We start from the raw sequence: 25,073 nt of genomic DNA on the forward strand, positions 1-25,073 counted from the left end.
CAGCGAGAATATTGCCATGGTATACAAATAGCTCTTCAAGTTGCTTGGTACTGATTACTTTATGTAAAATTGCTCTAATAAACCTATTTTATTCTTACATTTCTTGCATTGCCTTTATTTTCAGCAACCAGCTAAAGTTTATGCTATGAGAAGGTAGCATGAGAGCAGACAGAAGTACATTTCTCCTCTGTGCAACAGCCCTCAAAGAAGCTGGAACGTGTATAGTGGGGGGAAATGTTGAGATATTTTGTTGCAGGAAAACTGAGAAGAACAGGGCATCTCCCTCCATGACCTGTCTCTCCAGCAGTACTTGAGCTGAGCAGAACAGCAGTGGCAGAGCTGGCTGTGTCACCTGCTCAGGGAATCCAGTCACCAGTGCTGCTTGCACAGAGCCCTCCTGCCACATTTAGGCGAATCCTGGTTGTTCGTACTTCAGCGTTACAATGGGTCCAGGAGACATTCTGCTGATGCTGCCCTTTCCTAACTTGGGAGCACTGCCTCTCCTCCATCCCAGCCTACAGCAGGCATGGCAAACAGCGCAAGACCCAAAAGACCACATTTTAAATATGGCCTTCTAGGAAAGACGTGCTGCCCATCTGGTTGGGGTATTATTTCCCATCATTCAAATTTGTTTGGGGTTTTAATTAAATATCTGATTCTCCTTCACCGTTTTACCATAGCAGCAGGAAAAGTAGTCTTTTCTCACCATGCCCATAGTGCTCCTATTACCGAAACCCATTACTCCAGCATGCAGACAGGAGGAGAACACAAGGTTTGTTTTTGTTCTTTGGGCTGGACAACAGCAAGATCCCGCAGGGGCCACAAGCCAGCCACTACAGCTGTGGTGTGAGCAGCTTTCCAGTCACCTTACCTGACAGCAGGCTCTCTTGCTGTGCTGCTGCAAGTGGAGTCAACCTTGGTGGGTTTCACGTATGACAGCAAAGAATAAACACCTCCAAGCATCGCTGGAGTGAGAGCAGCAGACAGCAAGCGTAGCATAGGAGTTGAGCTATCACTATGTTATAGTTGTTTCAGTCTTCCCAGGGATTCTTACTTCTAGGAGTTGAAATGGTGAGAGCTGCTGCGGTGCGGACCACCAGCTTGAGGCCTGTTCCTTCTCAGGTAATTGCAAACTCCACAGCTGGACTGAAATTTTAAAAAGTTTGCACCTTACCAGAAAACCTGAGCATCGTCAGCTAGATGAAGAGCAAGAGAAAGCAAAGTGACACATTGGCTTGGCAGCTCCTGCAATGCATACACACTGATCTCGATAACATGTGTTTTCATTTAATAGCTTTAATGCTATTGGACTTTAAATAAGTGATCCTGAACTTCTGAGCCAGAGCACCTCTGAGCACCAGCAGAAAAACCTGTGACAAGACACCCATGTTGACATGCTGGGGGGTGCCTTCCCCGCTCCGCAGGCTGCTCCCGGCCATCGCCTCCTGCTGACATTGTGTCTGTAGCCCCTTCCCAGCTGCTCCCAAGGTTGGGGCTCGCTCTCCGATTGCAAAGGAGCACTCAGAGCAGGCACTGCTCCTACTCCATCTGCGCAGTTGCATTGCCAGCTGCTTTTATGGCTTCTCAAGCAAACTTCAGGAGCTACGGAGCTGTATACAGTGTTTATGCTGCAGCAGAAGGCAGATCCTCTGTGTGAAAAATCTCTGTTTGCGGTCTGTCAGATCTGGTTTTCCTGTCCTAAACACTGACGTGTCTATCCACACATCTTGGAATATGCTCAGCCCACCTATTTTTCCTACCATCATGCTTCAGACAGATCAGCAGGGAACATCAATTGCTCTGATAGTGTATACCTGTGGATATTACTCCTCTGTGTATTAGGAGAGGTCATTACAATTTGTTTTGTCAGTGTATTTTAATGTTGATCAAGACATATCTCGGTTAGATCACTTTTTATGTTTTCAATTATTTTGCCCTTCAGACCTACTTACATACACTTAAGGGTACACATTATTTCAAAGTAACAGACAATACTTACCTGAGTTTTATCCATAATGAAAAATCAGATTTTTTTTCCGTAATGCAGGTAGCTTGCTGCCCACTTTTTCAGGGGATCCTAGCCTGGACATCCCCACTGCAGTCTCTCCATAGCACTGCAGGATTATCTCAGGGGCAGTTCCAAAAGCACATTTGCAAAACAAAAAGGCTGAAATAGGCTGGTGTGATTCTCTGTTTGCTTTTTAAATCCTAGATTAAGCATAAGAGTTTCCATCCCAAACTCCACAGAGCGAGTCAGCCGCACGAACCAATAGCAACACAAACATGCCACCCCAAAACAAAGAGTGAGCCTTTCTCGTAAGCCTCAACAGATTCACTGTCATGCATCACTGAGGTGTCTGCGCTTGCTGCTTTCATGAGCATCAGGAATTGGGATTTGTCAGTTTCTAATGGCAAAAGCTAGGAGAGCAAAAGCAAAGGGAAAAGCTAGAAAAGACTTGGGGAGAGCTGATGGGCATAAAGACCAGACAGTGGCAATAAACATGTAGTAATTAGTACGAAAGAGCCCATGAAACAATCAGCTTGACCTGCATAAGAAAAGTGAAACACGCTGTAAACAGGAAAGGAAAAAAAAAAGGTAGAAGTACCTTTGCTATGCTTTTTCAACTAGTAGTTACTTAAAACAAGTCAGAAAGTGAGAATGTAAGGCTACAAACATGTTTGTAATAGAACAGAAACACCTGCTGAACATTCCACTCTGCACCGGAGCTCTAAAACACAAAGAGAAGTCTAGAAGGACTGAATCAGCACAAAAAAGCCAGTTTAGAAACAAGTTTTTAAAGATACCTGCTAGAATTTTTGTATTTGTAAGGCTCTTGGCTGACAGTTATACACCACCCATAAATCAATTAAAAGTGTATTTTGAGCAGGTTAAGAAACAACAGACAAGGCAGAAAGGTTCAGTGCTGTGAAGAATTGAAAGTCACAGCTTGCAAGGATGTCCTCAGCTGTTTGGCCAACAGAAATGTTTAAGCCCATTTTAAAGACGACAGAGGAAGAAATTTTAACATAGTTCTTCACAACTACCAGCTCCTAATGCACAGACAAGACTCATTAAAGATATCTAAATTCAAAACAAAATGACTGAACAACATGGTTACAGAAGGAGTAGGAGACCTGAATGGGTGCAGGGCTGGGAGAGGAAAGTAGGCAGCACAATGGGAAGCAGGGACTATGAAGTTGAATTCCATGCACAAGGGACAACTTTCCTGAGGCTGCCTCTATATCCAGAGGAGATGAGCTGCTCCAGAGCTCTGGTCAGGGCATTTGCCTAGGCAGATGCTCTGAATCACACATTTCCCTAACCAGAAGCCTCTGAGAATGTCCTAGTCCACAAGACACCTGAAAGTAGAGTTACTGATTAACCTCTGATGCCCCATCTCCATTACAGTGAAAAAAGGATTTGGCAGAACATGGTAAACAATATACTTAGCCTGTTTGTAATAAAGACACATAATATGCGAACACGTGCCTAAATATGGTTGAAAAAGGGACTTCAGCTTCTCAGTAGCATCAGGGAACATCTTCCAGAGTATCTATCAGGTCAGTTCCTCAGAAGCATATAACAAAAATGTCTGAACTACAAAAAAAATTGGAAGATCAAAGTGAGATCTCAGATAAACCCTGTCAACAGTCTTTATGAAAATAGTCTGTTGTTGCTAAAACAGAGGTTTGTTTAAAAGGCACAGGATTAAGCCTCTCAAGTTTTCAAGTTTGGTGTGATGAGACACAAAGTGAGTTCTTTCCATTTCTCCTTCCTGAGGCTTTCAGGCAATTTTCAACAGGCAGCTGAATCTCCACCATACATAATTCAGCAATAACTACTTCCATTCAATTCATAATTTAAAGAAGTATGATTTTAGTTCCTGAGCACATTCTCCTGAGCATCTCATCAACACCCTGCCAAGAGTGCGAGGGAACAATAACAGCCTTTCATAAGAAAACTCAGAACGCATCAGCTGTGTTATGAATGTGCACTGCGTGTAAAACTACCACCTGGAACAGAAAGCAGCTCTGCATGTCACAGATGAGATGTGGGAAACAGACAGGACAAGTAGAGGAAAATCTATGGCATTTCTGCTGCACAAGGCCAAGTTTTAGTCCGAGCCGATTTCCTCAGCCCTGGCTGAGGCATGGCAACCCAAACCTTGCCACCGAGTGCTCTGAGCACACAATTGCATGGCAACGACAGTAAAGGCAAAAGGGGTTTCTCATACCTTAACGGTGTCTGTGCACTTCCCATAACTGGTCTTCAACCCTTCACAATTCTAAGTGGACAGACGAAAACTCAAATAGAGCCAAAGGCAAACTTTATGAACCCACAAAACCAATGTAAACCCTGTGCTTGAATCCATCTATTGTATACCACAGCATCTGAACTCCAATTTATACTTCCTGACGTGCGAAGCCCAGATGTCCTGAAATGCAAAAGACCAATTTCAGACCTCATCACCTCCTGCATCCCCCTGCACACATACTGCTTTTTGGGCAGCACTTCCCCTGCACATTTTTTCGGTCGTTGTTGGGGGTTTTTTGGCACAATGTGCTTGCATGACCTCATCATGCCTTTTTGCTGAGCCAGGGCCACTGCGCATTCAGCAGAATACCTCTTCCACATCATTTAGGACAAAGAACAAGGGTTGCATAAAGATAATTAGTATTTTTGATCTACCTGCATCCTAATATGTCCAAAATCAGCTAAATGGAACCAGAGATACAAGTCACGAGCTTGGGTTGCATTACTCACATCAAAATCAGGAAGGAGTTTCTATCGTATCCTCTTTCTGGGAACTGCATTTAAATCAAATCCCACATGCCCTGGGGCACATCAATGAGTAAAAGGAAGAAAATGCTGCTGTTGCAAGAATGGGTTAACACCCTTCTTTCTGGCAGGAATGCCAGTATTAGTTCAGTTTTCCTCTGGGCATTTTAGTTTACCTCTTTGTGCTGATGGTTAATTCCCCAGTCCCTCCACACTGGAAAGCCCTGGAGCTTGTCACCCTGTCACAAAAGCTCTGCACACAGGGAGAAAACTGCTGCCAGCTGGATGCTCTGGAGCCTGCCATGCAGTCCCCTGCTCCAGGCGTTACTGCCGGTTTCAAACTCGCTGACTACAAAACATTTCAGGAATGATCCAGGTGACCTCCATCAGCAGTGTTGGCACACACCCTCTGTGCACTGGTTTCCCTCCAAAAAGAAAACAAAAAAAAGTAATAGTCTCTATGCCCTCAAGTTGGCTGGCTAGCTTGAATGGAAATAGTAAATAAACAGGCAGTTCCTGCTATGCAAACAGAAAGCATCCACATGGCACACCAAACCGCTCTTCTCTGTGGAACACCCACAACTGTTCATTGATTTTCAAGATACAGATACAGGCTCTTGGTTCCTCTGCTCAAGCTCTGGAGGTCTCCTACTGCCTGATCCTTGAAACAACCTGACAAGCAACTCACTGGTTCGGTCAGTCTGTTCTCCCAAGTTCCGGCTTAAAAGTGATCGGAACAATCCAGTGAAACATCACTGCACCTCTTACAAAAACATAGACTTTAATCCTTGCAAGTGGCAGATCATACACTCCTACTGGCTGGGTTCAGCCACAGGCAGAACTCACACACTGCACACGCAGCCTGCTCCCCAAAACACATCAGTGTGAACTCAAGGAGATTCCAAACAGCCAAGTAAAACTCCACTTGCATTCCATATGGTATTACCAGGCTTGGAAACTGCTGCAATATAGTAATTAACAGAACACAGACACATACTTCTGGTCATCTAGTAAACCAGTGTTTTTGTAGATGCTTGCTTTATTTTTGGACATGTGAAGTCCTAAAAAAAAAAAAATAAACAAAAAAACCCACAAAAAAACCAGAACACCCAGCACAACAAACCACAACACCACAAAAAAAAACCCCCAGACACTTTGATACAGCTTCCTCTCAATTTGTTTTATTTGGCAAAGTAGCAATTCAGACAGTTCACACAGCACTTTCAAGCTCTTTGAATCTGCATTTCAACTTGTCCTCTTCTCCAAGAAGTTTTTACTTCAGAACCATTGCGCTATCATGGAGAGGTTTTCATTTTCCAGTTCCTAAATGCTACTCCTGGATACTCCATTCTGTCCAAGTACCTTGACTATCACCAACCCCTTCAGTGGAAGGGGTGCACTAATCCCAACAGCCTTGGTCCCTGAAGTCTTACACCTCCTGAAGTGGTTCTCTCCAAAAAAGTTGTTGCTGGGTCTCAGCTTTATCACCTCTTCCAAGTTAGGATAGCTTATTACACTGTGTCCAGAGATAAGAATTCGGATACAGTTGAGCTCATATCTTTAATTTCACTGATTAAATTAGTAAGAAGATGTAAATAAAGCTGAACTCAAATTGAATGATACAGTGACCAAAAGGTTGAACATCAGCATGCATCATTTAAGATATTTCACTTCAACACCAAGAACTAGATTCACAGTTGGTTGTGGGTTAGTACAAATTTGTCAGACGCAAGTGGGTTTTTCTGAATTGTATTTTCTAGAATACACACTATATTAATTCCTTTGTAAGATTTATCTTTGTGTACGTGCTCCCAGGCTGCAGTCAGATTAGGAGGTGGTACATTAACTTGCAAACATCTAAATAAATTGATACATATCTTTTACATATGAATAGGATGGGGCTGACCTTCAAAACTAAAGTTATTTAAAATGTTCCTCTTTCATATTCAGAGGCCTTTGAATTTTAACCTTTATGCTTTCAGGGATTAACCCTATCACAAAATTATTGCTGTTCCACTATAAAGAGTCAAAGATATTTTTGCAGTGATCACTATGGGTTGTTTGTATGCAAGTTATTTTATTCCATAATCCTTTTTACCATGAAAAAATAAAACAATGGTAACATCCTGTTTACTTTCACTCCTGGTTGCTGAAATCTGAGCAAGATGACTCAAGACACACTTCCCCCCTTTCCAGAGCAGCTCACCTTACTGCTTTGCAATTTGCTGTTGACATTTTACAGTACCAAACCAGAAAACCTGGGGCAGAAAACATATTTATAGCCTTCCAACTACTCTTCATTATGCACATTGAACAATTGCATCTCTATCTATACTTGGGAGTCCAGGATTTGTTATTCCTTCTGCATGTATCATGTTTTCTTTGTATAGCAATTACGAATTCACTTTCTAAACAAGCCAGAATTTTTCCTGGGTGCTCACAATTAGAAAAATGAGAACGTTAATACAGCAAATGGGTTTGCCAAAACCAACTTTCTTTTAGAACCAAGCTGGATTTTTTTTAAGAATCTGGCAACCCATATCTTTGTATTCCACTACATATTGATCCTAATCCTCCACACAAGCATACCCCCCGACTTTTGCTTTTAACTTTATTTGGCAAAGCAGTATTGCATAAACTGTTCAGTGACTGGGACACAGCTTACAGCATATTTAAGGAGTTAAATCCATGTGCATCGCAACAGTAGAGAGCTATAAACCAAAAGAGAATTTCAAGACTCCATGAATTAATTTTAGAAGGAAAGGGAAACCTATGTCTGTTACATCCAATTTGAACAGCAATGTTTGATAAGAGTGGCCACCCACCTCTGGTCTCTCGAAGTTTAATATATACAAATGCCTGGTTTTAAGGTAATAAAGCAGCTGATTGTATCTACTACATGCTGGTCTATGACACCATGTCAAAAGCTTAAAAAGGAAGTTTATGTCCTTTTAGTAGCATCTAGCAGACATCAGAACACAGAAAACCTGGTATTACCTACATAGTGTCATAAGGTGCACAGAAGCAGTTTTACCAAGGGACACAGGAGCTGAGAGAAGTGAGTGTTCAAGTACTCCCATCAAAATTAGAGTTCACAAGCTATAGGTCTTTATCTGCCATTCTGCAGAAATTCACTTTGAACAAACGAAAGTAAAATAAAGGCATGTTAAATAAAACAGTGCCCACATAAAACTTTCCACCATTTCATCAGATTTGCCTTGAGCATCTAAAAAAATAAAACAAACACCACGCTTTTCCATGCTGATAACAACAGTACAACGAAGTCCAAAACAAGCTGCAATGCTGTTGGTTTTCAAAAAGCTTTTAGAACTGGAGATGAGCAGTCCACTGTAACACTATGTTTGGGTCAAGATGGTGTAGCTTTTACAATTCATCCCTGTAGAAAGAAAACACATGTAGTTATGTTTCTCCTCCTCTCAGAAATCACATTTGAAAAGTTTTTATATTGAATCAGGTTACATTTAAGTGCTCAAGCACATCAGCAAAACTTGAGAAATCTCCTCAAGCATTTAGGAAAAAAAGAAAAAAGAAAAAAGGCAACAGCAATCCCATATCTTCTCATACTATTATGTGATATATTGTGAAATATGAGTCCCTCTATTTTACATTTAATGGATCATTTGTTTTAACAAATGGCCCCCACGCCACACAGCTAGTTACACAGCTACCTGTCATCTAGACTGTTGGCTACATGCTGGCAAGAAACTGAGCCAACTTGCTAGACAGAGCATTGGCAAAAAACATTCTCTGTAGCTGCCAAAAGGCAAGTTTAACTTCAGCTGCAGTCTCTCAAGAAAGCTAGGAACACAATCTCCCCTCAACATCATGTAGTTTGTACTACCTATTTTATTTGTTTCGCAGAGGAGCTCAATTAGCTCCTGAAGGAACTATGCTAAATCAGGTCTAGGTTATGGAAAGGGGGTGGGGGTGTGTGTGTGTTGAAAGGAGAAAGGATGCATCAAGAAGTCTCTCTAAATCTACAAGGAATCTAGAAAATGCAGGCTTTTGTTCCTGCAGGACATTGAAAACACATTGAAACACAAAACCCATAAAACCCATATTCCAACAGCGAAATTATCATATATTAGTGATTTGTTTAAATATTTCTAAAGCATTAACTTCAATGCAAAATATCCATCAAATCCAAAAACTATGCACTGTGCTTGTTAACACACTATTCACTGTGCTGTTGGAAAATGCACACAAAAGTGTTTGCCTTTTTTTTTTTTTCCCACAAGGCAACAAACGACTTCATACATCTTCTATTTAGTAGATGCATCATCCTCATGAGCCAAAGCAAACATTGTTTGAATCTAGTAAAACTTCACTAATGTGATTGCTGGCTCCAGACACAATAGTATTTCCAGCTATCATGCAAACTAACCCACAAAAACAGTGCTACATGCACACAAGCGAAAGCTTAAAAGTTACAAAGGCATTATCCTTCAGGAATCATATAGCATGGAATGACAGCATGCAAAACATTTTAAAAGCAACAGAAAAGGCTGTCGCAACTAGTGCTTAAATTACTAGTTTTCTATCTAATGGAGCTGGGATGCAAACTTTGTGATTTCTTAGTAACAAATATTTGCATTCTTTGCACTTTGCACTGCCTTCTATTAGTGAGGTACTAACCATCCAGCTTCAGAGTATTGCAGTAATTACAGAAAGCAAAAAAAAGCAGAAGGGGGTAGAATATATCTTGGCAGGGGTAAAGAAAAATCTGTTTATAGCCAAAGCTTTGGAAGTTCTCCATATTTGCCTATTTCATAGAATGGGTATTTGCTTACTTTAGACAGATAAAAATAAATCAGCATTTGATACTCAGTTTAAAATGCATTGCCGGTCACTTTAGGACAAGTACTTCATTCATCCTTAATGCTTCTAGGAGCTACATCATCAGTTAATATTTACAACTTCAAGAAGCATCTAAGTAATGAGACTAAACCATGAATAGCAGTAGTCATATGCCTCATTGCTGATGTGATTTTCATCCTGATTCCTACCAGACCCTCTTTGTAAAAGCCTTTTACTGTGATAAAAAATTCTTACTTCTTTAAATCCTCAAGAAAATGTACGCCTAAGAAAAATTCCATATTTACTCTGAAACTATTAAACATGATAATTTTACTGAGCCACAGATGTTGGCAAGATTTTTGCACAATGTTGCTAACACACTTACACACTTAAGGTATTTGAAGTGTGGGATTTTTTTCCTTTTACAAAATGGTATTTGTATTTACAATTCAAATAAGTTATATTAACATGCCAGTGTTTTAATTGTTGGTATTTTGCACTGCTTTAAGCTATTCCTGACCACATAGTAATGTCTCTGTAAGTTACATACATTCTAGATGTCCCTTTCAAAATATTTTCATATTGTTTGTTAGAACATTTACTGTATTAAGTGGATCAGCTTCCCTCAGTAGATTTTTTTCACTTGCTCTTCTCATTAATCTAAGAACGGCATGTCAGCCCAAAACAGTCCATGATGTATGTGTTAAAATTATGCAGCATTTATTTTCTATTGCTATGAGAAGCTGAGCCTGTATTGGATTATACATATTAGAAAGTTACAGAAAAGTCTTAGATCATCAGACAGGTAACACTTCTCAGCTTTCCACCTAATGTGAACAGCTTGCAGACTTAAATACACATTGCAAAACAGCATCAGCTGATCTGAACTTCAGTTGTATGGATCAGAAGCTGCCAAGCTGTGAACTCTACCAGCTGTCAACTACTGGTAAAAACCAGGCTGCTTGCCTGTCCTCTGGCCAGTAAAACATCTATCCTGCTACAAAGCTTAGAAGTAGACTCAAAAGATGACTGCTATTCCCTTGTTAAAAATATCTTGCTGTCCTCTAGAGCCATAAGAAAGATCTACTAATTAATCTGGGTTTTTTCTCCCTTTTTTCTGGCCACTATTATTTGCTGTGATTCTTAAACAACTCACATAATTTCCTTCCACTTTCATATATGCACTCCTTCCAATCTGCTCACCAGCTCCTGCTTAGTAAGCAATATATATATATATATGCGCATATATATATATATTTTTAGGTTTTAAGTCATCACAATAGTCCTTCTCAGGCCCTTGGAATTCTAGCATGAGAATCCCTCATCTAGTATCATCAGTTGAGGCATAAGCAACTTTATAAACTCAAGTTAAAGCAAATCTCAGAAGTCATTAGCTCAAAATTACTATTCTAAAAATAAATTTAAGAAAGTTTGAAATACTTTGGCTTACTAGTAGGGGAAGCATATACAGGAATATTCCACACTTCCCATTAGGAGTATCCAACAACAAACTAAGAAACGGTCTCAGAAAAATCTAATAGGTAGCATTTCAGGTAAATGTCAAGAGTTCACTGTGGAAAAAAATAAATTTAAAAAAGAATTTGAAATCACAAATCTCATCAACAATAACATATAAGCTTGGGATACTGGTAAGTCATCAAGTTTTGCGGTATGTCTCCACCTCTTTGATGGAAGGTATTCAAATTAAGTAATTGAATGAGCATTTATAAGTTTATCTGAAATCTGTAACTCACTCTTTTTGATCTACTTCAATTCTCCTGTCCTCAGGCAGCATTTGACTTTCCCTTTTTGATACATCATTCATCTATGAAAAATATGCTGTCATTACTGATACTGTATTTCTAATTCATATTGGGCCACACTCTGAATTTCAGTATCTGCTCAGTGTTTCAGCAACCAATTATTTCTCCCTTTGTAATTTTAAAGGTACCTAGACACAATATTTGGACTTGTAGCATTTTAATCTGAAAAGGTGTTGTTACAGAGTATTTAGTATTTGCTATGATCAATCATCAAACTCAGAGAGTAGGCTGAAATGACAAAGAAAACGAAATTTTCTCTGCAACCTATTATATTGGTTACATCACATGCATTTTTGCATAATACATAAATTTTAAATTTAACCTAAAATGTTTTGTGCAGAGATTCTTTTTTTGCCAAAGTAAAAACAAAAACTTTAACCATAACCATTAGTCTACATAGCTTAAGAAATTCTGGGAAAACAATTCCTGCTAATTTCAACTGAAATTAAACAACTAGCTCGTCAGGGGCATTTGAAACACTGAATAAGAGTTTCTAAGGAGAAACATATTAAAATATTTCCTAACAAATATGTTTTCCAAAAGGGTTATTAATCATGTTGTATTTACAGAATAAGTGGGATACGGTAACAGCCCCAGTCTACTCACTGCAGTTTTTGCTCAGAAAGGTTATACTGTCATTAAAATTTCGTATTTTATCAGCAAACATGAATTTAGCAGTACATTTATAAATAATTTCCACTAATGCAATATTTTAAGTTTAAAAACCAGCTCGTTACCTTTTTTAAACAGCTGGCTGTTTGGAAATAAAATCCAGGATTGCAACAGAGTCTCACTGCTAAGCGTTCCTTACACTGTTATTCTCTTTAAATTGTCCCTCCATATAAGCAGTGAGTGAGCTCTCAGAGAGAAGTAAAACCAGAGAGATCCTAATTTGCACAAGAACTGCCAATAAGGTAGCAGATAAGCTGTGTCCTCAAATGAGTGGCACAAGAAGTCTTCTCTCCTCCTACTTATCAGTAAGAAAAGATTAATAATTGGAAAGTTATCCTTACCAGCATAATCATGTAAGTGGGCACCTACTGCTGGATCTCTGGTACACTAATGCATTTCATTTTGTACCAGTGATTGGATTCCTGTGTATATTCTACTTCTAAATGTACCATGGAGCCACATTTGAGAAGATTCCCTCTAATACTTGGAGCTTAAAAATTCTACTGCAACTGAACCCAAACTAGAAAATTATGGACTAAATTTAAAGAAATCCAGTAACATTCACAAAATAAGATTCTTTATTTAGCACCATAACATCAGTTTATTGAAATCTAAGGAGTCTTTTCCCTCCAGCTAGTCCAGATTTTCTTTTGCCAGAAGTTCCAGATTTACATAGTGAAGAATGATGCAAAACATCTGCAGGTAGGTTTGACCTCAAACACCACTTGGAGATCAAATTACTGTTGTGTGGCTTTGTAAAGACCACCTTGCAGCCCTAGTAAGGACCTGTACTAACTTCTCGAACATGTGAATGGCTAAGCAAAAACTGAAGTGGCTTCTTTCTTGCCAACTGGCAGGTCTACTAGCCTAGGAAAATGCTGCTGGTCTACCGATTGTATTTTGTGAAGGGACACCAGTTCTTAATGTGACAAAATTGTTACCTGCATTAGGAATGAAACTGTATGACGTAATGTAAAATAAGAGAATGACAAGCTAAACACAGAGGATTCTTCAGCTGCTCTAAAACCGATGATTGTTCAATGAATTCTAGATTTACAACTAGAGTCTCTCATATACTACAGCTCTTTATTACAGAAAGACTTAAGGATGCTCTCTCAGAGGAATCTCTGATCTCTGCTCCCAGGTCTTCAACAATTTAGGAAAGAGAAACTGAAATCTAAGTAGAAAAAAATAAAAATACCTCTTTCATCTTTGCTGCAAGGATAGAAAACAAATGTTTTCTTAGCAGCAGCTGGCTGACCATGCACTTCGGACTCACCAATAAGATAAAACCAAAAAAACCCATCAGTTGTGACCTCCTGTAAAGTCAGCAGTGCACTGGCAGTTATCCTTGAGAAGGGAATGGGAATTTTCTTCAGATCACAAAACAGATGATTAAAGAAAAAACAAACATTACAAGAAGTGGACTTCTGAGATTTCCTTTAACAGAGATTTCCATGTCGGAACCAAATATAAATGTATGTAGCAAGAAACTATGCCACTGTAGTGATCAAGGGAACCATTCAGGCTAAGCACTTGCCTTTTCTGATAAAATCAATGTATATTCTTAACACTTAATTAATTAAAACCAAGAAGTATTTCAGAAAATAACAGAAACTGGTAAGAAAATCTGGGAAAAGAACCCCACAATACTCATGACTGAAGAAGGCCTAAAGACAATCTATTACTTTTTCCTGATCTAGCAGAGAAAACGTAGTACAAAACTGCAGAGAAGAGATGCAACGGCCTTAGAATTCTAGTCCTTAATACACTATACCGCCCCCACTAGCAGCAAAGGATAACCACTGCCATTCCAGAAACCCTTCAATAAACACTATTTTTAAGAACAGAAGTTTTTTTGGTAGCAGCAACGTAATTGCTACTATAATCAGATCAGGTGGAAATGCAGAAAAATCTATAAAACCTCGCTGAAAAAAGGAAGGCTTAGGAAGAATACTTCTCTTTTTTGAGTAAGCAGAGCATGGACTCCAGACTTGAATAAGGTCCACCACATTTGCCAGAGGAGGAAAACAACCACAAAGCAAGACTTCCAAAGCCTTACAAGATGCAGGAAACCCCCAAGTACCATAGTGAGGGAATAGTGACAAATATAAAATCTAAAGTTAGGAGTTATAAAGCTCAAAGTCATTTTCACAAGTCAATACAAATCTATGCACTTAATTAACATAGATAATACATTCACAAATGTTTTCTGCCAGGAAGCAAAACAGAACTGCTGCTTTGTTCACTTGCATACTAATGCCTAATATGGTTTAAGCTGACAGCTGTGTTACGTGTATGTTACTGGCCATTCAATTCAGCAAAATGGAAGGTTTACTACCTCTAGAAAGGCCTCCAGAGTTTGCTGAGTTGGTGAACACAAATATAATCCCATCAGAGACAGACTTTTAATAACATGTCTGAGAATTTTTTCTGAACGCTGCTCAACTACATTTATACTTCAGGGAAGATGGGATTACCTTCTCCACTTTCTGCTACTTGGAGGCTGAGAGAAAAGTGCTCACTAGATTATCTATATTTCCCACAAAGCATTTTACAAAGATTTTACTTCACTTGTGACATTTCAGAAAAATAAAAAATGAACACCCAACTACCACTAACTTACAGGACAACACAATATTTATTCATAAGTAGTACTTTACACTGTACCCTAATTACTGGGCAAGCTAGTTATAAACAGTTCATTAAAGTGAAATTTAAATTTAGAAAACACTGCATTTAAAACAACAAATAAGAAACTTTAACACACCAAAGACTAAAGAAAACATGTCAGAAAGAGGCAAAGTGCAACCCATGCAATACTCCTCTTCTGCTTTTCAATTAACTCAAACTTAGAATAACCTCCTTTTGGTGATGTAGTAATGCAGACTGAGTCGCTTTTCATGGTATGGAGGAGCAGAAAGCAATGACAGCAGCAAAGGCAGGCCTTGCAGTCTATCTGCTTAAAATTCACACCCTTTCACCTTGCGTGTGTGTGTGGAAGAAGTAAGTGGAACAGAAAATCACTTCCACCTGGACCACTGCTTCTCTTTATCTGTTAAAGGCACATATATCACTCCCATCAGAGGCTTCATTTTGACACTGCCATCTTCTAGTTTGTCATACTGTTCGAGCATCTGGTTTCCCCCTGCAGGACCAACTGGTAATATCAATCTTCCGCCAGGTTTTAACTGATCTATAAGCTAGAACACAACACAGAAATTAAAATATAACCAGCCACTTCAGAGAAGCTGGATCCAAAGTTTATTACATTAGATTAACAGCTTTGCCACAATTTATCTATCTACTGTTATGCAGTAGATAATTACTTCAATTAGGCAAAATAAAAAATGCACTGAAAATGAGAGTATCACAACAACACGGTACAACAACTGGTATTACAGAAACATTCACAATAATCTTATATAATTCCAAAAGAAGGTAAAACTGTAATTGGATTAACTGGGTTGATAGCAGTTTTAGTTTCTACATAAGAGGGGAAAATATGTAAACCACGAGTTATTTTTACAGCAGATTCAATATTTTTAAACTGCTAGTTTAACTGTTCGATGCTTACTGTGCATCAGTGCAGGCCCATTGTCGAACATTTTTGGGGTAATTGATCTTCCCTTAAACCCACAGAATAAGATTTGAACTTTGTGACTTTGAAAAATATATCTTCCTGGAATAATTTTAAGTTGTCTACAATACACTCACTGCCCAACAGCCCCTCTTTCATTCTGTGAATGGAAATCATTTTATGAAACTAGTCTAAAATATATGAATATGAGAAAGATAAGTGCCAAGTAACACAGTATGTGATAGGCGTGCTTGGATTTTTTTTTCTTTCATAATTAAAGAAGGAGGCTAATCACAGTAGTCTCAAGGAAAATGCAGTACTTCCCAGATGCCGTGAAAAAATTTTAATCCCTATTACTAACAGAAGTTACAATTAAGAACTGTTTAATTCACTAATAAGCTTTAAATTCCCTTTTTAACTTTTAACTGCCAACACTTAGCTGGTAACAGCACCCCCCCAAATAAATAACAATTAAACAAACAACAAAACAGGAAAAACAAAACAAAACAAAAACACAAACAAAAACAAACAAAAACTACACATTAAAAATACACCAAACAACCCACTGGCTGACGTCTGGAAAAGTCTAACCCATCTATAACACCTCAAACCTCCAGTCCTTCACTATCTCTCATTAAAACTCAAGTTGGAAAAAAAAAAAAAAAGTAACTGGTAATCTAGCATAAAAAAATCGTGGTATATATTTCCATTCACCTCATGAAAGGACGAGGGAAAAAAAAAACCACCTTATCTGCAAGAATAAACTTCATGTATGCACACTCTAAAGTCCCTAGTTACTCTTCAGCTTTTCCAGTAAGAACTGCCCTATATCCACTCTGAAAACTAAAAACACATGGCATTGTCTGTACTTCCAGCTGAGCATTTCACATCTTCAACAGGCTCAATACCTTGGAACCTGGGAAACAAATACTTCAATTTTGTAATTCAACATTTGATAAAACAAAATTGATTTATTAAATAAAATGTTCGTAATCATTGTTGTAATAGAGGGTTGTGCACAACTCATTTTAAAATAAGTTTATTTAGAGTTATAACAACACAGAACTTCTGCAAACCAACAAGAAGGCAAGTTGTAACAGAAATAAAAAAACCCCACACCATAAAGTTATACCACTCTGCCCATCGATACTCCCAGCAGTGCAAGTCTACCAAATATTTTACATAGATATGTATGTAAAATGTTCTTTACAGCTAAGAGATTACTGAATCACACACATAAAACATAGAGGCTTACTGCTTGGGGCACAACAGGTGCTGCAGCTCCTACATGAATCGCATCATAGGGAGCTTCTTCTGCATATCCCAGTCTTCCATCTCCCACTGCAAGAAAACACTTTTTTTTTTTAACATTTTCAAAAGGAGTGGAAAAAACAGATGATCTGCCATATCTATATGTAAATCAAGGCTGTGCTCAGATTTCAACTAAAATTCTGCTGAGCAGTAATAATATGAATCAGTTTTAAAGTATTAACACAGTTGTAAAATAGATGCAAAACACCCCCATAAGTATACACACACATAAAAAATATGAAATATTTTGAAGCACCTGAAAGGATGGATTTATAATTATAGTTCAAGACATGTAGTTCACTCAGAAAAGATTCTTAAGTGTGTGTCCTACCATTCCAATGCAAGTGACTTTTCCTCTCCTCTACCCTTAGAACATCTGCTTTGCCTTCATGCACACCATTCCTAAATATAATGCAAATCATAAGTCTAAAGCATTAATCTCACAAACACATATCAGAAGACTCCAAAGGTGAGAAAAAGACAACACAAGTATTCACATGGACTATACACCTGTAACTGTACTACAAGGTGGAAGGAAGTCCGCACCTACATCCATACATTAATGCAGTACCACACTAATCCCCACACATCCCACCTTGGCCAGCAGACTGGTCTCACTACCTTTCCTGCAGACAATTGCTGGACTAACATGGACAGCCAGGTCAGACCTGTGGCTAAAGCTCCAGGTGGCTGCTTGGAAGATGTTAGGAGTAATTAAGTTATTCAGAGGGCTACTGATGCAGCTTCAGCTCTGGTGGAGAACTCATGAAGAAGCACCCTATCACAGATGTCTCATACCATCCCAGTTATTCAGGATGAAATGGGAACAGATTGGGGTTTTTTAAAGCCACTGAAATGTAGCAAACTAGACTACACCCTGAATTAAGTTTTGAAAAAAAGATGATGTGAATGTAGCATCCACTGTACTTACAGGAAACCAATGGAAAATTTAGAAGAAGTCAGGCTAGCTCTCTCTGGAGTTATTTAGGAACAGAAGTGGTGAGTCTTAAACCATCCATAAATTTATAATCAGTGATTGCAGAAGTCCAAGTAATCAGTCAAGAAAAAAAAGCAAGGAGGCTAATGAACATAGTTCTCTGCTCAGCACAAGTAGCTGTTTGGGGTTTCATGTCTTCAGATTAAGCTTCGACTTCTGTGCAATCACTATTATTGCAGGTTAATTAAAAGGCTGAATGATTCACAAAAAGTTCTAAGACCCTGACAGAGGCTGAAAATTCATCAACTTTTTGCCTTCCAACAACTCACAAGGCAGGAAAAATACACAATGGCCATAGCAGGTTTCATTTTGACCTCAGTGATAGGAAAGGCCACCTGGACAGTAACAACACCCTTAAGTATCAAAGAATGTACAGGAAGAGTTTGTAATCTTTCACATTAGGTCCTGAAACGAGACCCTGCAAGGACCTTCTACACCCAAAGCTTATCGATTCTAAGAGAGCACATTTCCCCAGAAGCTGTGAAGCCCCTTGAAGTTCAGAAACTTAATTCCTCTTTATCACCAATTCTAACCAGTACAAGCTCCAACTAAGGGCCACAGGCAGAAGCTGCCAACCAAGACCTACTAATGCTTCAAAGAGAATCCATGCTTATTGATCACCAGTTCCACTAAGTCAGCTTTTATTACTGCCACCAGTAATGAAGATGAAAGTTCCAGTATTTCCAGGGCTTAATCTCTCTGATTCTGCCAAAGTGGGTTCTACTGGAACAACCACTTCAGTGCAGTCAAGTATATAATTTATATTTGCTTATATCTTAGTACAACTGTATACCTCCTCTAAAGATAAAGTAGTAACATGTTCCTGTATCAAGCCACTGTCCATCAGAGAAAACAAAGGAAAAAGACTTCTTTTGCTCAAACATACAGACACTGCTTTGAATGACCTAAGTTACACAGGGAGACAGACACTCAATCCCCAAGACGGAGCATCAGGAGCAGTGATCTCCAGTACTGCTGGCAAAAGGAGAGATTGTCAAGATCAAGAAACAGCTGTGAAAGAAACAACTAAGTCATCTACTGAAGAATATGTGTATTCTGAGACTTAAATGCACCTTGTGCGCTATCCAGAAGTCTGGATGTAACTTCTGCACATCTTATCACTTCACTGATAGCGGTAAAAAGGACTCAAAACATCTAAACCCTTTGCCCTTACATCAACAGCCCAAACCAAAGCTACCATCTTCAGAATCAGTACCAGCCCGCCCCTCCGCCCCCCACCCAAACAAACAAACAACAACAAAAAACCCCACACAACAATAAAACCATGCTCTTCTATATGCATCAAGTGCAGCATGGCTCTTTCCTTTTAACATCCACAAAAATTCTCCTGGCTACAGCAGTCGGGTGTACGCCCACCCACAATGGGAACACACTTTTACACATCCAGAATATTTTTAAAAATTAAGTCAGCATTCATATATTTAATGTGATACAAATTATTACATTATTCAATGTCCAAAGGAAACAGCAGCCTCAATTTTGAGCTTGTGCTTACATCCTGAATAACGTCACCCATCCTACTCGGATCTCCAGTTACATGCATTCTGTTGAAGAAGCGATCACAGTGGCAGGTGGTGATGGGGGAGGGAAGTAGTGTCAGGACTTTCTGACATAAAAGGTTTTTGTAGCTTGCTTTTGAACCTAGAACTGATCTGCTGATCACAACATTCAAGCCTTCAGTGTCTCTATGCAGACCTCGTAGCATGAGCACAGAAACAGAAGAAAACTACTTCACTGTGGTTAGAATACCCTCATCCCCTCTGGCTATGTCTGCATCAGCAAATAGTGCAGCACAATAGAAGTAGATCTGTATAGCAGAACAGTTTTTGCTGAGAACCCAATGGCCATGCAACATAATGCATTTCAGAATGATCATTCTAATCTAGTTCTAATCTTATTGACTTAATATCCATTAGCATATCAAACATATTTGATTGCTTCTCAGAGTGCATATTCCCATCTAGTTCCATCCACAAGGAATCAAAGTTTATGCTCTCCAGGAGTACTTTCATGCGAGTCAAAGTGTGGTAAGTGGAAGCAGTTGAGAGATTGACCTCAAAGGCATCCTCCTGATCTTAAGAAGAAACAAAAAACAAACCACACCAAAAAAAAAAAATCAAAACCAAACCAAACCAAAATCCAACCCATAAACTAATACAGACACATCCTAACTATACCGGTATACCTGTTCCCAAGTTCTCAGTGCAGTTCTATTACTAAGACATCCCAAAATAATGTTGATGCTTCTGGAATGCAGTTATGGCATATCTTAGACGTGACAAAGCAACAGAGAATGTTTGAAGCATATTTGTTAGAAGCCAGAAATTGACTTCCCTAATCCTAATTCATATAGTTCTTATCACAAATCAACTCTGGGTTTTCAGCAGGTTTTTGTTTGTGTGTTGGGGAGGCGGGGTGTTTGGGTGGTTTTTGGTTTTGTTGTTGTTTTAAGAAACAGCTCTGTCCAGATTCTAGCTCCACATCAAAGAGCTCCCAGGAATCCAGCACAGTTGAAACATTCTTCTCCACCTATTTCACAGAAGTGCTACTTGTCCATCTGTATTTTTTTTTTAAATGTACCTCACAACAAAACTATTCAGAAGTCTCTTAGTCATCCTTCTAGACAGTCAAACACAATACAGATGATGATGTTCACTTGGAATTCTAGACTACCAAGAGCATCAGAGTTTGTTTCAGGTATAACCAGAAGCTTAAGTACAAATTGCTCCTGTACAGCAATAAGGGGATAATTTCCATTATTCCCCCTCTGCAGCCCTAACAGTCTCAGTATAACTTCTTTTCCAAGAACATTTAAGGCATAAGTGTTCTCAGTGAGGGACACTGCATTTTGTACACATGTACAAGTACATGTGTTGATTTGTTTATTTTAAAAAGATGTAGAGAACTCCCTCATTTACAAAAAAAAAGACCAAGTATCAAAATAGTACTTAACAGCCAAACATCACAATCAATTTTCTAAGTGTTCTTGTAAGAAGCCTCAAAATAATCCAGACCTTCAACTTCTTTTTAAACCTAACAATTAGAATGATAACGAAATGAATGCTTTCCTCTTGCCAGCTTTGCATCTTCTAAAAAAAAAAAAAAAAAACACCACGACCCGACACACCACCACAAACCCAAAATTTTTAATTTTTATTCAAAAAGTATTATTTAAAACAATTTACTAACAATTCACTGTGCTTGTATAGCATTATTTCCTCTCAGTAACTCTGATAGTTTGATGTCAATTATTTACTTCCCTAGCATACAAATACTGCTAATTTTAAAAGCAAGTGAAATAAACTTCAGTGATGCATACTGCCAACCTAGTACTTTTTCCACTCAAGTCTTTGCATGCAGCTTTCTCAATTACTATATCAAAATTACAAAGGCTTTGTTAAAATGCTCAAATTTAGATAATAATACATTTATTCAAGAAAAGTTGTGCATTCAAACCCAATTTTAAATGGCAAATTTAATATGACAGACCTTCAGCATGTAAGGTATTTTTACTGGAAAACACTTCCCTGTTAAGCTTCTCTAATAGAATGATTACATATTCTTTAAGATTACCAGAAGTCATATTCTCAAAACTGCATGAAGAAGATATTTTTCAAAGGCCTAAAGGCAACTTTGATTTTTAAGTTTTCATTTGGCTCCTCTTCTTTGGTTTAACTTCCTAAATTAAAATTTCACATCCAATTCCAGTCATTTTCAACCAGCTGCTAGAAAGAATATTAGTTTAATTAGTAAGTATATCAGTCTGATGCTCACCAATCAGTTTCACTCTTCCTGAAGACAGCAATGTGGGATCATCTTTTTTGACATTATTTATTGAGTCATCTACTAGTTCTTTGATATGATCAATTCCTACAACTTGTCCTTTGGGACCAACCTGGAATAAAAATATACAGTTGAATAATTTCTGCTAGTTTTGATTTACAGAATGAGTATTTCTATCTCCTGAGACCATTTCTCTAAAATAAAAACAGAAACAGTAAGGTGGAATTATATTTTCCCAATATTATTAAGACTTCTGATTGGAAACAAACATCCTAACTGCTGGAAGCAACTGGTAATTAAAGCTTGTCAGTACAGTCTTATAAATGCTTGTTATAGTCAGCTTTTTGAGATGTGATTCAGTTCAGTTATACTACTAGTGGAGATTTCTTCTCTGAATTTTTAGAAGTTAAATTTGATAATAAGTGTTTGCATTACCTGCAGTAGAAAGCAGAAACTTCAAGAACAAAGACAAACTATTCTCCTTTGATGCTGAATAAACTTACTTAAAGATAAAGGCCTTCTCTAGAAAAGCCTTAAAGGAAAATAGTAAGTCATGCATTTTATTCTAAGATAACTCAAGAGTCCTATTCTTTCAGAAGCAAATGCACCAATTAACAGTCAGGGACAACGAACCTTCCACCTACCCTTGCATTCATGAATCTACTTTCAGATTTACAGCTTGCTTCCAGAGGAAGAGTGGAATTTTGAGAGCTCATAACTCACAAAAGGTCACAAAAGATCTGTGTATTCTGAGGGGGAAAAAAAAGGCCTACTAACAAAAACTTTTCTATTACAAGCATTTCATCTGGAAGTGCGTCTTTAATCCAGAAAAAAAACACCATTCCAACTTTGGAGAGAGGAGAAAAAGATCCAAATCTTAAAAATCTGACCATTTTTAACAGGATTCAGCTCAAACAACACAATGGTAGAGTATGTCCTAGCAGCCCATGTTGACACACAACTTTGCCTTTGGAAACATTTTGATGTCTTGGTTATGTTTCTGTATCTTACATTTTAATGTTTCAAAGACATGGACAATTAACAACTGGTTATTGATATCATGGGGGCTTTTTTCTTTTGGACAAGTCCTGTGCTAAAAATACCAAAAGAGCAGTGTTATCTCTTCTTTTTCAAATGGAAGACCCCCAGCCTAGCCTTTGAAACAGAGCAAGACACATGGCAAGTTTTCACTATGACAACCACAGGTTGCTATTTGGAGGAATGCTTGGTTAAAGTCACAGAAATTAAAATCTAGCAGAACAGTCACAGCATTAAACAGTCTGGTATCAGGTAAGAGAACCTCCTACTGCATGTCAGTCTGTTAAGCTGTTTCTGAGTCCTCATCAATTACGTTTGTCTATTAGCCTGGAACTCTGAAGTGTGTGCAGTTGAGACAACAGCGAAATCCCACGATTTTTGGGATCTCCATGGTCTGTTTGGAATAAAAACATACCGCCCTGTTTCTATAATTCCAGTACTTTCAGGATGAAAACTACAATTCATTTAATTTGCCAGGGGCCTTTAAAATCAAATAACTACATAGCATATAAACTTAAACAAGTTTAAGTTTATCCCAGCAGTTTAACATGAAAACCCAAACAAAAATCTTAGAGATGCTTTACTAGTCTAAGTAAACAAAGATTTCCCGGAAGTACCACAGATGAGATCATCATCATAGGAGTAAAGCTGTCAATGACACCAATGTGCACTCAGGTACTTGTGCCACAAACGTGAGCTATTCATTCTAGATCTCAAGTAGACTGAGAAGCAACATCCCCATGATCCAGTAAGCACATCCCCAATTGAATGTTGATAGCAAAACATTTTACCATTATTCCCCATAGCATACTTCTTTCAAGCTTTTGTTACTCAGAAAGAACCTTACAGAGAAAGTCAGAGCAGTATATATTGCCTTATTCACTGAAGTGGATGAAGCAAGATCCGTATTGCACAGCAGCAATGCTATCAAATGGAACAAAAACATTTCTCGAATCTTTCACAAAACACATCTGTAAGGCATTCCACAGCACACCACCAAGGAGGATTCAGAAGAGGTACGTGACATTCATATGACAATAAACAGTGTGATTAACCTCAGCAAAATTGGAAAGAAATTTCCTTATCGTAGTAACTCTGACTCCTGTGCAGATGTTTTCAGCTTTTTCTATATAGTTTTAAAAGAAAAAAAGGGCACAATGACATCATATTGAAAATGGCTAATCCTCTATGCATTTGTAACCTCTTAGTGAGAAATACACACAAGTTGGACAAAAGTTTTAATGCTTGTAGGATCGAAGTTCACATGCATGCTACTAGCACTTGATTATTAACTACAAAGCTAGATCAAAAATAACGGGTAGAAAGTTGAATAAGTGACATTTAAGATTTCCTCTAAACTGCAGTTTGGTTAACTTATTTCAACTACTGTTTGGGTTTTTTTTAATTTTGTGGCTAGCACTTAAACTTAAATATTGTTTCTAGTGCATTGGCCAGTCCTAAGTGTTCTTATCAAATTCTTAACATGTGAAACCAGAAGCGATCACAGACTTAACAGACCAGTACTTGAAAATAGAAAACTACCAAAAAACCCCATACGATAATATATCAAATGCATCACAATTCCAAATTAACTTCTCGGAAAGACAGAAAAAAAATCTAGTTGGCAGTTTAATGAAGGTCTCTGCTAGTTATAAAGCAATGATAAAGTCCTAGAATGGAGAAGGAAGTACTGATTATATTCCACTACATAAATTAGTCTGTACTAAGTACTGTAGTTACAGCCATCATAAAACTTTTTTTTTTTTCCTTCCTGCTGTAAAATAGGGTGGAACCATAGAGAATTCCTTATGCACAGGTTGAAAAACCCGGAGATTAAGTTACTTGGAGAAGATGTAAAAAGAATATAAATTCTTATCTCAGAAAAGATTACATGGATACTTATAGTGATGCTCATGCAACATAGTAACAAGAAAAAAAAAATTCAAAGACAATTTATATACATACATTGTATTTTCCTGTGGAAAAATAATTATTTTACATCTCACTAAGCTCTCGTAACAGGAAGACATGAAAATTGATCACAATGAGAACATTCATAATGACAGAAGGTAACACAAAAATTGGGCAGGACAAGACAAACACCTCCTTCCTTCAAGCTATAAAGCAACACTAAAATATAAACCAGAAAAAAAAACTTCCTCTCTAGGCAGTTTCTTCACCACCACACAATTTACCAGATCCTTTAACTCCACCATGTAGTATCAGCTAGGGTAAGAAACGGGTACTAAT

At 38.2% G+C, this 25,073-nt stretch overlaps 1 protein-coding gene across 4 annotated transcripts in view; it reads right to left on the reverse strand.

Moving 5' to 3' along the window:
* Positions 1 to 5,899: 5,899 nt before the first annotated feature.
* PCMT1 (protein-L-isoaspartate (D-aspartate) O-methyltransferase) overlaps positions 5,900 to 25,073 on the reverse strand; it is a 41,811-nt gene continuing 22,637 nt past the window's right edge. For 2 of the 4 annotated variants that reach the window (XM_065632557.1, XM_065632558.1), the window contains 4 exons: positions 21,777 to 21,897; positions 16,929 to 17,014; positions 15,127 to 15,296; positions 5,901 to 8,177 (listed from right to left, as the gene is read on the reverse strand). In XM_065632557.1, coding sequence (XP_065488629.1) covers positions 8,165 to 8,177; positions 15,127 to 15,296; positions 16,929 to 17,014; positions 21,777 to 21,897 — 390 coding nt within the window. In that variant the 3' untranslated portion in view covers positions 5,901 to 8,164. Of the gene's footprint in view, positions 8,178 to 15,077; positions 15,297 to 16,928; positions 17,015 to 21,776; positions 21,898 to 25,073 lie in introns of all 4 variants that reach the window. The other 2 variants (XM_065632555.1, XM_065632556.1) reach the window with 2 other exon arrangements.

Source organism: Caloenas nicobarica, chromosome 3 (assembly GCF_036013445.1).
Source record: "Caloenas nicobarica isolate bCalNic1 chromosome 3, bCalNic1.hap1, whole genome shotgun sequence".
Taxonomy (NCBI): Eukaryota; Metazoa; Chordata; class Aves; order Columbiformes; family Columbidae; genus Caloenas; species Caloenas nicobarica.